The sequence below is a fragment of the Cygnus atratus genome, chromosome 8, assembly GCF_013377495.2.
Source record: "Cygnus atratus isolate AKBS03 ecotype Queensland, Australia chromosome 8, CAtr_DNAZoo_HiC_assembly, whole genome shotgun sequence".
In the NCBI taxonomy this organism is placed as follows: domain Eukaryota; kingdom Metazoa; phylum Chordata; class Aves; order Anseriformes; family Anatidae; genus Cygnus; species Cygnus atratus.
The window spans coordinates 23,453,229-23,467,788 of NC_066369.1; the positions used below are offsets into that span (position 1 = coordinate 23,453,229).

A 14,560-nucleotide genomic window follows, 5' to 3' on the forward strand; every position below is an offset into this window, starting at 1 on the left:
GGATACAGGAGCACAGGACAACATCCCTTCCTTGCAAAACAAGGTCTGTGCTTCCAGATCGCTCAGTGCCCTTCCTAGCCAGGTTATCATTTCAGTAGTGAGCTCCCATCTTCCCTGTGAGACAACAGCTAAAAATTCTCTTCTCCTGACCTGAGACAGTCACTGCAATTTGGCATAACCCCATCAGGCAGAAGCTCTGTGTCCGGTGCCACCCAGCAGCAAGCCTGCGAGGCACGACCTCTTCTGGGAGGCTCCTCTCACTGCTCTGTGCTGAACAGAGGTCCATGAGTTAGGCTGAGGAGCCAGGACTCACTGTGTGACTCAGACCCACTTGTGAGCGTGTGAGGCTGCTGGATGACCACAGCATCCCTGTGCAGCCCTGAGGAGGCAGAGGGCAGATAAATAACAGGAGCTGAATTGCCCCTTGGCCCTGTGCCTCTCTTCCCGTTGGCAAATACCATCTCCAGCCCCTGTAACCTGGAGAGACAGGCAGGCTTGGAGCAGGCACAGATCATCACTCAGGTTGATGTCTTGTTTCCAGACACACTTGCTTATTCAAAGCTTTTCGCTTTCCTCCATTGCTTGCACCTTCCCAGCCTCTTCATCCACCTTGAGTGCAATGGATAGGCCAAGAAACAGCATACAATTTTCACAGTGAAGCTGGAAGTACCAGAAGTGCAAATGGCCTAAACATAGCCACAGAAATTTTTGAACTCAGGTTTCCTTAAGTGCTTACAAGCAATCAAAAACAAAACAAATAAATAAAAAACAAAGAAACAACAACAAAGACCAACCTAATTTTCCCATTGCTTAACTGGAAGAAAAAATGAGGAACAGGAGCACAGAAAGATTAATTACCATTTCAGATTGCATATGCTTAAACAAAGAAAATGAAGCTTTCCACTACACACCGTCCAATTAAACCATAGAGCCCACTGCTGTTGGATGGTGTGGAGACCAACAGTTCAAAAAGGGACCCAACAAGTTCATGAAGGACAGCTTTCTTGGCAGCTATTAAAACTGATGGGCTGACTAAAGCTTTTTGGCAAAAAGTATCTAAGCCAATGAATGGCACAGCTAAAGAAAGAATCCTGCACTTAGCAGGTTACACTCTTCCAAAAACATCTGCTACTCCCACTATTGGAAGCAAAATAATGATGTGAACACCTGTTCGGCCTCATGTCATACAACAAATATAACTTCACTACAGTTACTGGACTCCTTTGGTCCAACATGAACTCTCATTCCTTTCTTTTAGTTTTGTCCCAATTTAACAAAGAAGGACAGTTTGGACAGAGATGAGATTTTGCTGATTGTTTTTAAACAGCCTTTATTGCCATTTTATTGAAACAGTAGTTCAGAGTCTGCAGCTCGCTATCTACTTTGCTTTGTGCATTAGTTAGAAGGTGACTGGAGAGAAGGACAGGGAATGAAAAGTTAACATCATGAAGGCAGATTCTGATAAATCACACATTTCTCCTTGTGCCACGGGAAAGTGTTTCTACCTCCTTCATGAACCGCAGGCACAGCTCCTCCTGCCACGGCAAAGCCACACATTGGACAGCCACAGGCAGCCCCACAGCTCCTTCCACAGCCTGCAAAAGTAAGTGTGGTGTTGAGTCAGAGCACCAGAGGAGGCACACGAGAAAATGCTGTCTTTTGACAGTATAGAAAGAGAGATGAGGAAAGATATGCAAGGGGACAGCTGGCAGGCTGGCGTACACCAGCTTGTCTGTACCACATTCAGGGTGGTAACATGGTATATGCAACCACATCATTGAAGAAGTTTCCACTCTCATTATGAGATGGAGAGAAGATATGGGACAATGTGCCACCGTGCCAGTCATAGCCTTCTGCTAACACTTAAGTTATTTCCTTGCTCACCTCTTTTAGCCTCTTATCCCAAGGGTCCCCATAGTGCCCTCGGTAATGCTTCAGTTCTTCTTCATCAGCTCTTGTGACTGTGCTGACTGGCACCACTCCAGCAGGGAAGTTTAAGACATTGTATAAGTTGGTATAGGAGGTTGCAGCTGTAAAAGATCACACAGAGCATACAAAATGGCAAAATTTAAGGGTGCTGGGCCAGCAAGGACTTTCAGGTGATAATTTGGTTTAGAGGGATTTTGAACTGGAGTTGCTGGACCTAAAGGGACAATGAAAACGTGCTGTTTTCAAAGGGGCTTTTGGTGGGGAAGTTTGAGGGCTGCATGGCTGCTGAAATCAGAGAGAGACCCGTGACTTCATCTGTCAGTCATGGTGGAGATTAGGTCTGTGACACAGTCTGAATCTATGTTATCCACACCCCAGGGAAAAATCCTGGCTATCTTTTCAAGATAATCCAGATGTCCAGGTCTGAGACTACACCACCATCTTGGGCATTTTGGATCTCAGAGTGCTGCTGCTAGAGAAATGGAGGACCCTGACCACAGAAAGCTATGAAATTGCCCCTTTCTCCAAGTCAGAGGCAACCTTTCTGCTATTTGCAAAGTCTTGGGGAACATAGATAGCCACAGTCAGAAGAGCCTGGTCTTGTGCTAAGGTCAGCCAGAACTCTAACAACTATCCTCGCAAGCACTCTGTGCAGGACAGATGATACAAGGCAAAGTCACCCAGTAGTGGCTGGGACAGATGAGTCACTTAATGCCGTTCCATACTAATCCAAACATCTGCAGCTCAGATAGGGTGGGGGCATGGGGAGGCCCACCCAGAGGAGACGTCCCTTTGCTATCTTCCCCGGAGGGAAGAGCAGGCACTGCACATGCTTTGGGGAATGTTAATGAGACCAAAATATCTTGCTCCTGCATTGCCCATAAAAACCACCGTGGATGCATCTAGAGACATCTCAGTGAAGATTACCAAACAGCTTCCCAGCATAGCCATGGTTAAAGGCTGGACCCAGTGCAGGACAGAGAATCACATCCAGTCTTTGCTTTCTCCATTTAGCAATGAATTCGGTACGGTAAACCTAGAGGGAAAGACAGAGCGAATGATGAACAATGTTTGTTGGACAGCAGTGACAGATCAACGCCTACAGCATGGAAAAAGGACAAAAAAAACCCTGCTTGGATAAAAGTGAAAAATCAGATCAAATCTGAGCTGTGCTTTGAAAGAGACAATGGGTTTTGTTCTTCCAACTCTAGGTTTTCTGGCAGAATACCATGTCCTGCTCAGACCTAGACATTGGTGCTAGGTGGGCATTTCAGAGTTGATTCCTTTGAGTATTAACCAGATCCTTCTTACGTACAGTTTTATCTTCAGATTTTTATCTTCAGATTTTATCTTCAGATTTGATTGAATGGAAATCAACAGTAATACAAAGAATTATGTTCAGCTCACTAAAAAATCCATTTCCTAAAAGCTTTTTAGGTAGAAGGTAGAAGGTAGAAGAAACTTGGATAGAAGACGTGAATTCCAAATATTTTCACAAAAACTTCTTTCATTCTGCATCGGGTTACAGGTAAGAAAAAGAGCAGCAAGAGACAGTTAGGTAAGCCTGTAGTCTTCTCCTCTATGATGTAGGAGCCTTGGGTTTGTACTGTACATCGAAGAGAGAACTAGATTTGCATTTTGTTTTTCTACATCTTTGCTGAACATCAGGCAATGAATGAATCCATCCTCAAAAGAGCTGTTCCACTTTCTCTTAGTAAATAGATACAGATGGACCAGAGCGTGGCTACTTCCACAGCCTACCTTAGTTATAGGACACATTTGTCCCATGTTCCAGACCCTGTTCTGTACAATCTTACCCCAACTTTTCTGTACAAGGGTCTCCCACATCGTTCATGAAAGCCCTGACCACCAGGCTATTTTTTATCTGACCTCAAATTCCATCAGCAGTCTGAGATCCTTCCTGCTGAAAGTTTGACAAAAGAAAGGGTTTCCAGGAAATACAGTCAATGCAGCTAATCTCATTTTTTTTCTCAGAGGAAAGCTGGTAGCTAGCCAAAATTTTTGGATCAGCTCTTGCTTGCAGTAGAAACTGTGAATAATGGTTTTGTTAAAGAAAACAATCTGAAATATCATTGCGGTTGACAAATCTTTTTGAGATTTTTTTTTTGGGGGGGGGGTGGAGCAGTAGAGGGATAGGAGTGGGGGAAGGATGATCTGTTTTCACCTTAAAAAAAAGAAAAATCCAACACCGAACAATCAAACCTTTTCCTTCCATCAGCCCACGTTGGTTTACAGAAGTTTTTCCTATGATCTATGGTCTGTCAGACCTGCTGCAAGTGAGCATGCACTTCCGTCTTGTGACCAACATTGATGGAAGCTGCATGGTGCACGCTGGGGCTGTGTTTGTTCTCAGGAAGGGTTGTGAGGGTGTCCCAGAAAACACAGATCCTGGCTTGTGGGGAGACACTAAAACAGCTTGGCTTCTTCAGCCTTGCAAAACACCAGCTGAGAAGGGATACAACTGCTGTCTATAAATAGATCAAGGACAAGGGAGGCAGTGGAAAATACCAGAGAGGAGAGGTGCTATTTAATCTCAAGGACGGGAATAAAATGAGAATAAACTGCAAGTGAATAAACAAGTGAAATATAAAGCTTTACAATTATCAGAGCAGGGAGGAGAGGAGATGGCCAAATAAAACAAATACAAATGAAAAATCCAACTAGTTTTGAAGAGGAATCTGATTGGTTTGGGGGCAGTACTGGACTCAGTTGTCCAGGACAACGCTTCCTGTCCTTTATTCCTGAACTAGAACGAGTTCATAAAAAATACACCTGAGCTAAATTGTTCACAAACACAAGTTTTTATTCTGTCCTGGTTTTGGCTGGGCCAGATTTAATTTTCTTCATAGTAGCTGGTATTGTGCCGTGTTTTAGATTTAGAACGAAAATAATGTTGACAGCACACTGTTGTTTCAGTTGTTGCAGAGCAGTGCTTGCACAGAGCCAAGGCCTTCCCAGCTTCTCACAGCGCCCTGCCAGCGAGGGGCTGGGGGTGCCCAAGGAGCTGGGAGGGGACACAGCCAGGACAGTTGGCCCAGGCTGGCCAGAGGGATGTCCCATACCGTGTGTGCCATGTGGAATTACAAATATAGGGGGGAGTTGGGAGGGGGTCTGCTGTTGTTGCTCAGTGACTGGCTGGGCACCAGTTGACTGGTGGCAAGCAATAATGTTTTGCATTGCTTTTACTTTTTTTTTTTTTTCATATATAAAATATCTTTATTTCAACCCATGAGTTCTCTCACTTGTAACTTTTTCAGTTCTTTCCCACATCTTGCACCTCTGAGTGAGTGAGCAGCTTTGTGGTGCTTAACGGCCTGACAGGTTAAATCATAACAGACTCTTAGCATGTCTGGTTGATAGTTCAAGTGTGGTTTTAACTAGTGATAATAACACCTAATGTCTGAAATGAGGGATTTGCACCAAGAGATGGAAATCATTAAAAATGAAGCCTCATCTTTAGTGGTTATTTTTATGCTATTTCTGCTTAGAAAATGCAGGGCACTGGATAATTTTTCTTCCCCATATTCCAGGAAGCAGAGACGTCCACATGACTATCTATTGCCTTGAGCTCTTACCACTTTTTGAAAAGACTGAATTTCAAAGAAAAGCCCAGCCCTTTTATTTCCACATGATCCATTTCTAACACCAAATCCATCACAGAGCTGAAAGCAACTGCTCAGAAATTTTAGGGATCTCACTATACTTAGTAAGGTAAAAGAAAACATCTTACCGCTACTGCTGCATGCTGATCCCAGAGGTTTTTAGCAGACCTGGAAAGGTGGCAGAATTAATCAGCAATGGGGCTGTAGCAACAGAAAACATTTTAAAAAATATACTTTTAGCCCATTTTTATGGAAACTGTTTGACCGTTCTGGGAACAAGCTATAGTATCACCTAGATGATTGCACAGATTCACAAGTACTTACAGGTACACCGCAAGAGCTTACCACCATGCTTCCACCTGTTCTGGCACCTAGACAAAAATCATGGTGGTCTTTTACATTCAGCTGCTCTCAGTTGGTTTTTTTTTTTTTCTTTTCTTTTTCTTGTCTCTCTCAGAGAGGTCTGTATTTCACATCACACTGCATCTACATGCAGATACCTCTCCATCATGTTGGCACATGCTGCTCTGGGTACCAGAATTCCCCTGACACTGAGGAAAGCAGCCTGTGTCTGCCTGTGCTGAGACTTCCTAGCCCTGCCACGGTGAGCTCTTAAAATAATCTCTGGCTGCATAGCCCTGGATAACACCATGCTGAGCCCAGGTGGTGCTGAGGCAGCATGTATTCATGCAGGCTTAGCCTGTGCTGCACATCCCCATGACAGGGCTTTGTCCAGCAAGCTGGCATCTATCTGCACGAAGCCAGGGCATGCATTCATGTGCATCCATCCCTTCCTCTAGAGCTACTTTAGTGCCACTTACCCCACTCCACAGAGAGCGCTGAGATCTCGAGCGATTCGTGGATACTTTCAGAGGGAAGAGGAAAAATCTAGGATTAGTCAAAAACAATGCAGCTGAAATAGACAGCTACCATGACACTGTATTTTGAGCACACTTCTTGTCCTAGCAGATGTGGCTCTGAAGAACAAGTACAGTTTCCAATGAGGTGGTTTTACTCCAACATTAATTTATACATTCAATCACAACAACCCATGGAAATAAGGCTCTAGACAACACTGCTAGCCCTGGAGAGCATCTACTGGATGTGGAGATGCTGTTTAGATCCTTGCTTAGGGACTAAGTTTACTTAAGTGCATTTTTCTTTGAAAACCATCAGACTTTTGACATGAAGCAGCAAAGCTCTGGGTGGAGCAGCCCACCACCCTTCACGTGGAAGCTTTCCCACCTTGCACAATTCCTATAACACAGACAAAATGTCCGCATACTTACTATGGGTTTCAAAATGATAGCCAAGATCCTTTTCACCAGAGCAGGAAGCCTGTACGTATTGAACTGGGATTTGAGGTTGGGATCCACGATGTCTCCTTTGCTGGAAGGGCAGAGAGTGAAAGAGTGGTCAGGAAAAGCCGCCTGTGCCAGGGAGTACCAGATTTGGGGACGGCCAATGCTATCCCTGAGCCAAGTCCAGAGCTGGATTCAGCTTGGACCCCAGGCCCAGAAGACAAGCCAGGAGGACATTCTCCAGATAATAGATGGTTCTTCAGGCTTCACCCTCCTGGTATGACACCTGGATGGGTGTGCTGCTTCTGCCCAGCCACCACCAGCCTCCCAGTTCTAGGTAGGGGTGCTTGTTTGCTGTGCTCTGCTGTTTCAGAGCCACTGAAATGAGTAAGAATTAGGGTCGGACTGTGGTAGATGTCCTTGAAATGGAGCAGAGGGATGGCCTCAGCACCCACTGTGGTGTGTGGAGGAAGAGCTGCCTGGTGCTCTGTGAGGAGAGGCCGGGGCTGCCCCGTGCTTGTCATGGCCGGCTCCAGCCAGCTCCACCGGCCCCACCTCAGGGCACAGCCGGGCCCCTCACCAACATGGTGGTGCTTCTCTGGAAGCGTATACGAGAAAGGGCAAAAACACAGTACGGGCAGAGAAGGGAGGGGGAAAAAAAAGTGAGAAACAGGCTGGTGAGCAGTAGGGAGGAGGTGCTCCAGGTGCCAAGGCAGAGACGCCCTTGCAGCCTTAGGAGCACCGGACACGCAGCCGACCTTCTGACTGGGGCTGGAGCAGGGGAGAGGAGGAGGTGGACGGGGCGGCAGAGAGGAGTTGTCATGGGCTGACCACAGCCCTGTTACCTGTCCCCTTGTACTGCTTGGCAGAGGACCCAGGAGTGAAGCCGAGCTTGGGCAAGGGGGAGGGAAAGGTGTTGTTTTAATGTTTGACTTTGTTTCTCACTACCCAAATCTATAACATCAAATCTAGTTGTCAATAAGTTAAGTCTGCTTTGCCCATGATGGTAATCAGTAAGCGATCTCCCTGTCTTTATCCTCACCCACGATCTTTCTCATCCTATTTTCTTCCTGCTTAGGAGGAGTGAGCTGCTCTCCAAGTTTAACCCACCTCCAAGGGACGTCCTACAGTGTGTGGTGTTTCCTATGCATGATAGGCTAATCACATAAAAACAGTTGCCACAGCACTGTGGACACATGGCATGTTTTTACCCTACAGGGTTACCAATGCGTATGAGTTCACCCTTGTGAACTAGCTGCTGCCCATGTTAATTTCACCCTTCCAAAAATAGCTCCTCTGCTGCCCGCTCTTTAGTACACACCCACAGGAATAAAAACACTCTGAATGCATCCACTGGCCACATAGTGCCAGGTCCCTGGGCCAGCACTGAAAGCAAGTGGGTTTTACTCACAAGCAGTCCACCAGGTGAGCAGCACCATCCGAGAAAATCCCTCTGGTGAACAGCTCGTCTACCACGTAGTCAATCTTGGGCGGTGCAAAGGGAACAAGCTGCAGGAAAACCATCCCCGTTCAGGAAGCAAGAAAGACACATGATTCACAGAGCTCTCATTAAACCTCCCTGCCTTACCAGTGAGGTGAGTGGGAAGCGGTGGGAAGGTGTAGCACAGCAGGAATGTGTGGCCTGCAGTTCTGCACCCCTACCTGGGTCATGCTGGGTTGCAGCCTACCACTGTGATGCCTTCTGAAGCGTAAGGGACATGGTAGGTCACCTCTGATCAGCTCACACCACTGTCTTTTGCCTCAGGCTCCCCTGGGGCTCACACAGTTATGGAGCAATGTGCCAGAAACAGCTGGGCACCATGACTGTGGGCCACCTACCAGCTGCTCCTGGTGCCTAGGGCTGCAGAGCAGGATGGAGGTGGGGGTCTCGCAGTAAGGGCTGTGCCACTCTGCAAAATTCCATTTTCAGAGGGACCTGGGCTGGTGCCATCTGCCAGCTGTCCTTTCCTGTCTCCAAGGCATTAGCACTTATTTATGATGTGACTTGGCATGGGCTCCATGTCTCCACTCCTTTGAGAAGAATATTTAGAGGCTTCGAAACACCAAGTACTTCTAATTTATAATTATTATTGGAGCAGCACCCATATAGAAATTACCATCAGTGGAACCACTGTATAATTTAGGCTAGAAAGCATCCCTTGGGGAGTCAACTGCTCCAAAAACCTTGCACACCAAGAAATCTGTAAACTGTATTCAGCAGCTGAGGGATTATGGAAGCTGCTGTGAGGATGATATTTATGGGGTCACCAAACATGATGGGGAAAAAAAACACAAAATGACAACAACACAACAACAACAACAACAACAAACAAACAAAACAAAAACAAAACAAAACAAAGCAAAACAAAACAACAACAACAACAAAAACAACCAACCAAACAAACAAAACCACATGTCCCACACTGTACTTTAGAGAAGAGTGACTTGGAGGTATCTGAAGGTGATTTTCCTGTCTGCTAGGCCAGAAACATAAGCAAGATCACTTTGGTTTGGGAAACAGACAATTGCATTTTGCCAGGGAGAGATGGCCCTGTTTGATGGGCAGTGAAAAAGGAGATGGGAAATGACTTGTCTAAATTTTGTAAGAAGCAGAAGGACAAGAGCTCCTGGTAACCACAGGCATAAAAACTCACCGTATGCCCTGCTTCCTGGAGGAGCTTTCTGGTCTCCTGGATGGCCCGTTTCATGCTGGGTGAGGGCTGGAAGTAGCCATCTCCTTCATAATACCCAATCCGAAGTGGCTTTGAACTGGTATAAACCTGTGAGGAGAGGAGCCATTGCTTGACACATGAGATGTACCAGATCAGACCATTCTAGGGCACAGGAAGGCAGCAGCTGAGGTGTCCTGGGTTGAAGAAATGGCAGGAGCAATAGGTCTGGTGGAAAGCACTGTTGCCCAGAAGACAGAGCTACAGCAGTGGTCTTGATGTGGTCAGAAAAACACCACATCCTGCCGTGTGAACTTGTCCCAACTTTGAGATAGCAGATGTGATAGCATCTGAACAGTTCACTTGGCTACGGCCTGTTCCTTGAGGGTAATTGTCTGATCTGTATTGTCCATATATCAGGGACAATTGAAGCACACTAGGATCCTAGGACCTAAGCCAAAAGGCAATGATTTCTTAAGTTAGTGACTGTTAAACCAGGCTCTCATTAAAAGAGTGAGGGGTGAGTTTCTCTGATTAGGAAAAAAACAGCTCCTTTAGAAATTGAGCCAGAATGGAGCCAGCAAACTTGTCCTGGTCATTGCTGGGTAAGGGGTTAGTATCAAGCAGGCCTCATCAGGGCAAGCCAGCAGAGGCCTGCCAACCCTGCTGTGTGAATTCTTCTTGTGGTTGCTCATGTGGGATTCCTCTGTTCAGAAGGAGGCTTGCCTCTCCAGGTCCTTCACTATCTTGAGATATTAAACCAGTTGAGACTCTCCCAAGATCTCACTTCAGTGATGGGCAAACAGAGGCATCACATTGCCTCTGAGCCTTACCTCCTCATCAAAGGGGATGGGGGGCAAGGTGGGATCCAGCCGGAACATCTCATCACAGAGCAGTGCCTTCATGCAGAGGGCCAGGCTGTCCACATCTCTCGCCATCGGCCCCAGCGTCCCTGTCACTGCAAGCACAAAGATCCCGTCACTGCAGGCAGATGGGCCTGGAGATCTCTTCTAGTCACTGGTGGTGACCCAGCAGAGAGGAGTTTAATTCAGGTCAGGGAAGAGGAATGGGAAATGAAGGCAATGTCTGTGCAAGAAGTGAGCAAGAAAGCCCAGCAGCAACAGTCCCTAAGTCTCAGAGCAGAGGCCTGGTGCTGCCTACTGAGGTTGACCTTCTGGGCCAGGCTTCTGCAGGCACAAGTCCCACTCAAGAGGACTGCAGCCATACTGCCAACAGTAATACTGCCTGGCAGCAACTGAGGCCAGCAGAGTCTTCAAACCATCCAGTGAAATATTCCAGGCCTTTGAGATGCAGTTAACCCCTATCACAGTCCAGAACAGAATAAATGGTGCAAAAAGGTAATAGCATAAGGCAGGCTCTGGTCTAATAGATTACCTGTCTTAATTGGTTGCGAAACACGTAACTGAGCAAGCACACTGAGTTGGCATCACAGCAATAGAAGGAGATGCAAGAAGTGAAGGTTTGACAGTAGTGATGTATCTTCTGGATGGACTTACCTGAGTACATTCCTGTGATAGGAGAAACCACACCCAGTTTGCTGGGAACGTAATGGGAGAAATAGATTAGGAGCAGCTCTTGCTGTAAGGCAAGTCACCATGCTGGGCTGCAGACTTCCTAATTCTCCCCAGGCAACATGCAAGAGAACAAAAGGTCCCGCAAAGACTTGACACTTTCTAGACTAGGAAGACTTTCAGGGGCTGTGAGCTGCTAGGGGTTAGAGATGGTTGCTATTATCTTCTTTCCCTGGTGCATGATATTCCTCACGTGGGAGTAAACCAGCTCTGATAAACAGAGAACTCTTACAAAAAATGCAAGGGCTGGAAAACATCTAAAAAGTAGATGTTCCTGCAGCATTTCCTTTCAGCTTCCCGACTGGGACTCATAAATTAAGTCTTTATTGCGTTAACAGTTGGAGGTCATCATGTGTCATGGAGATCATCAACAGAGTCCTTAACCTAGCTGATGAAAGGGAACAGGCAGATTAGCACGGTAACTTAAACCTGGAGGAAAATGTGGACAACTGTTGTGTAGTGTTATGCATGGTGGGGTCTGTTTTGTAGGGTTATGCACAGTGGGGGACACTTCAGCCTCCACAGTGGGCGCAGAAGGGGACAGAAGTTAGGCTGTACCTGATCCTGTTGCCTGTGGGTTTGAGCCCACACAGCCCGCAGAAGCTGGACGGCAGGCGGATGCTGCCCGCCACATCTGAGCCGATGCCCAGGATGGAGCCTCCCCCTGCGATCAGAGCTCCCTCCCCTCCTGAGGAGCCTCCGGGGGTCTTCTGGTGGTTGAGGGGGTTCAGGGTCTGGCCGAAAATCAGATTGCTGCAGTCATAGCTGGGGAGAGGGAAAAACAGCAGGTGAGTGAGGTACTTTTGTCTCTGCAGACCATAAATGCAAGGCACTGAGCATCTGCGCAGGGATGAGTGTGGAATTAATCCTGGAGGGTAGGATCAGTGTGAAGTAGATTTGTTGGGACACTTAGTTTAGGAAGAAAGAGGCATCAAATATAAGACAAACAATTTATCTGTAGTATTCTGCAGCAAGACCGAGGATAGAATGACTCAGATTGCAATAAGGAGGCAATTAACTCACTGTGTGTGATTAGTTTGGACAAGAGTGGGAGCGTGTGCATGTGGGCCCCACCCACCCTTAGGTCACAGGAGTTGCATGACACAGTGTTTTCAGAAAGGCAAACACGAGATTACTTTATCATTGTCTGAGGGATGTTGGTTTTCACGAAGGGGATTGCCCCCTGGCTCTTTAGAACCTGGACGATGACGCTGTCTTCTTCCTTCACTTGGCCCAGAAGCTTCACCAGCCCAGCAGAGGAGACATGGCCCTTGGGGATGGGAAGCACAGTTCTTTAGCTACCAGTACAGATGCTGTTCAGAGCTTAACAATTACAGACATAAGCCCTGACACCTCCTGTGACGAAGTTCCCACCTAACTTTTCTCACAGCCAGAACTACCTGAGGGAAACCAGATCACAGCAAGTTAGGAATTTTCCAAGAAAACTGAGTTTTTGTCAGAAGAAAGACAGGTTTGCTGACCCCACAAATAAATAGTCCAGAACATCCTTGCCTGAGGGAACTTTTGGCCAGTCATGATGAGATAAAAAGGATCAGGCTGGATTCCTTGTATGAGAGTAGAGGACTGGACATCCTGCTCTGTTCCCAGCCCCAGACCAAGGATAAAGGTATTAGGGATGTACCTTGCAGTTAATGTGGTCCTTGATGCTGACGGGAATGCCATAGAGCAGCCCCTTCTCCTTCTGCTTCTTCACTTTCTGGAGCTGATCCTCACAGCCATGAATGAAGTCTATCACACAGTTCACCTCCCGAGTCACCTCCAAAGCCTCTCCAGAGCAGCAAGTGAGTAGATGGAGGGAAGAAAACAGCATTTAAATAGAGTTTTCAAGATGAGCATTCAATGTCCTCAAACCTCCAGCATTCATTATTCAGACTTTACTCATAAACTTTAGATATTTCTTTCTGGGATAATTTTCTGCCCTGGATCCCTGTCCTACTCATTCACCCACAAGCCACCCTTCATCCCTCTCAGCATTGACTAATTGCTGTCTCTGGCCTTGCTGGTTCTCCCAGAAAATGGGCTGGTTTTCAGTTTGAAAGCCCCTGCTGCTGCCTCAGCAGAAGAGCCCTGAGACATCCCTCCCACGCTGTAGCTTTCACTCACTTTGCCCATGTAGGAGTAGAGGACGCTCTCTGGGGACAGGGACCCCTCCTTCAGCTTCTCCGCCAGCTCCACCATGGGCAGCGAGAGGATGTGTGCCGTCTGGGTGCCTGGGTTCTGCAAAGGGTAAGAAATTTGGCGCAGAGGGATGAACATGACCGAAAAGACTGGTGTTGAGGTTGTGAATCCCCAGTTCTAACATCTGCCCAGCAGTGACCTTGAACAGAGATTTTTTTAAAAGACACACCCTGTAGAAATGCAGACCTGCCACATAGCACTTTGTGTACTGGAGCGGGGAATTTGCTGATGGGGAATTTGCTGAGTCTTGCTTCGTAGAGATAGATCCAAAACAGGCAGAAAGCTGCCTCTTGACCAGAGAATTGCATGAATCTGTAAGAGGTTTGAGAGGCCTGACCTGTCTCTGTTTACCCTCCTGCAGGGCCTCACCCACCTTCTAACTAACAGACAATGCATTGGATGGCAGCTAAGCCAGCTAAAGGTTTACAAAATTTATCATTAACTTGGGGAAAAAAAAGTGTGTCCTCTTTGCAACCTCCCCCTGCCCTTCCCCAAGAAAAGAATAGCAACTAGTGTTTATCTGGGGTTTAAGGCAAATCCTGAATCCAAGGACTGAACCTCCTAAAATCTAAGTGGGCAGAATGAAATGGCTTTTGGTCACTGATGTGCAGACCTTGGAGGGACCTGTACTTTGAGGGCGATGGGGCAGACAGGTTCCTAGCGAGTGGCAGAGTGAGGAGGATAGGAGCAGAAAGGCTTGGCAGGAGCAACAAGGGAGGAGAAAAGGGCATAGGGAGGTCTGGGAATACTTTCTTGGCTGGTGACATGATTCAGAGTGTCCCCAGCTTGGACCCTTAGGATTCCCACAACAGGTCAGTATTAAGAAATAACTTCTTTATGTTGCCTTTACTGGTTGGGGTTTTTCAGTGACAATACAGGGTGCTGACTATCAAAAAAGGTTGGTGATGACCCAAAACATGCACATCCCTGCCCTTGCCCTCACCATTATTCAAAGAGGGATTGATTAGGACTCCCCTTTTTCTTCGGTTACCCAAAATACAGTCCCTTCCCTCCACACACACTCTCCCCCAAATTACCTCTTGTTTAAACCTGCGAGCTGCCTTCTCCATTTGTTCCAGGGCCAGATGCCGTGCTCTCCTTGCCTCTTCCATCTTCTGCTGGATCCTCCTGTGCCCCAGCCGTTTCAGCAGCACAATGGCTGCAGCTGAACCGCAGAGCAAGGCTGAGAGGATGCGAGGGTCTGCCCATGATGGGTCTAGGACCTGCCACAGTCGCTCCTGGGTCAT

General features: G+C 47.1%; 1 protein-coding gene across 1 annotated transcript; it reads right to left on the reverse strand.

Annotated features, from left to right (window-relative positions):
- Positions 1 to 1,447: 1,447 nt before the first annotated feature.
- LOC118243603 (vitamin D3 hydroxylase-associated protein) lies at positions 1,448 to 14,560 on the reverse strand. Its single transcript, XM_035537801.2, has 15 exons — positions 14,351 to 14,560; positions 13,239 to 13,352; positions 12,757 to 12,900; positions 12,251 to 12,384; positions 11,673 to 11,879; positions 11,040 to 11,080; positions 10,356 to 10,480; positions 9,508 to 9,633; positions 8,265 to 8,362; positions 6,842 to 6,941; positions 6,374 to 6,417; positions 5,681 to 5,720; positions 2,857 to 2,965; positions 1,885 to 2,030; positions 1,448 to 1,595 (listed from the first exon to the last, which is right to left on the reverse strand). The coding sequence occupies exons 1-15, from the start codon at positions 14,558 to 14,560 to the stop codon at positions 1,467 to 1,469; spliced, it is 1,767 nt and encodes a 588-aa protein (XP_035393694.1). The 3' UTR covers positions 1,448 to 1,466.

Bases quoted from the DNA above. Each gene is read 5' to 3' on its own strand.
- LOC118243603 (XM_035537801.2), bottom strand. From the start codon at position 14,560: ATGACCCAGGAGCGACTGTGGCAGGTCCTAGACCCATCATGGGCAGAC. The intron at 12,901-13,238 runs GTGAGTGAAAGC...TGCTCTGGAGAG, and splicing joins TCTACTCCTACATGGGCAAA to GCTTTGGAGGTGACTCGGGA. The intron at 5,721-6,373 runs GTAAGTGGCACT...CCACCTTTCCAG, and splicing joins AGCGCTCTCTGTGGAGTGGG to GTCTGCTAAAAACCTCTGGG.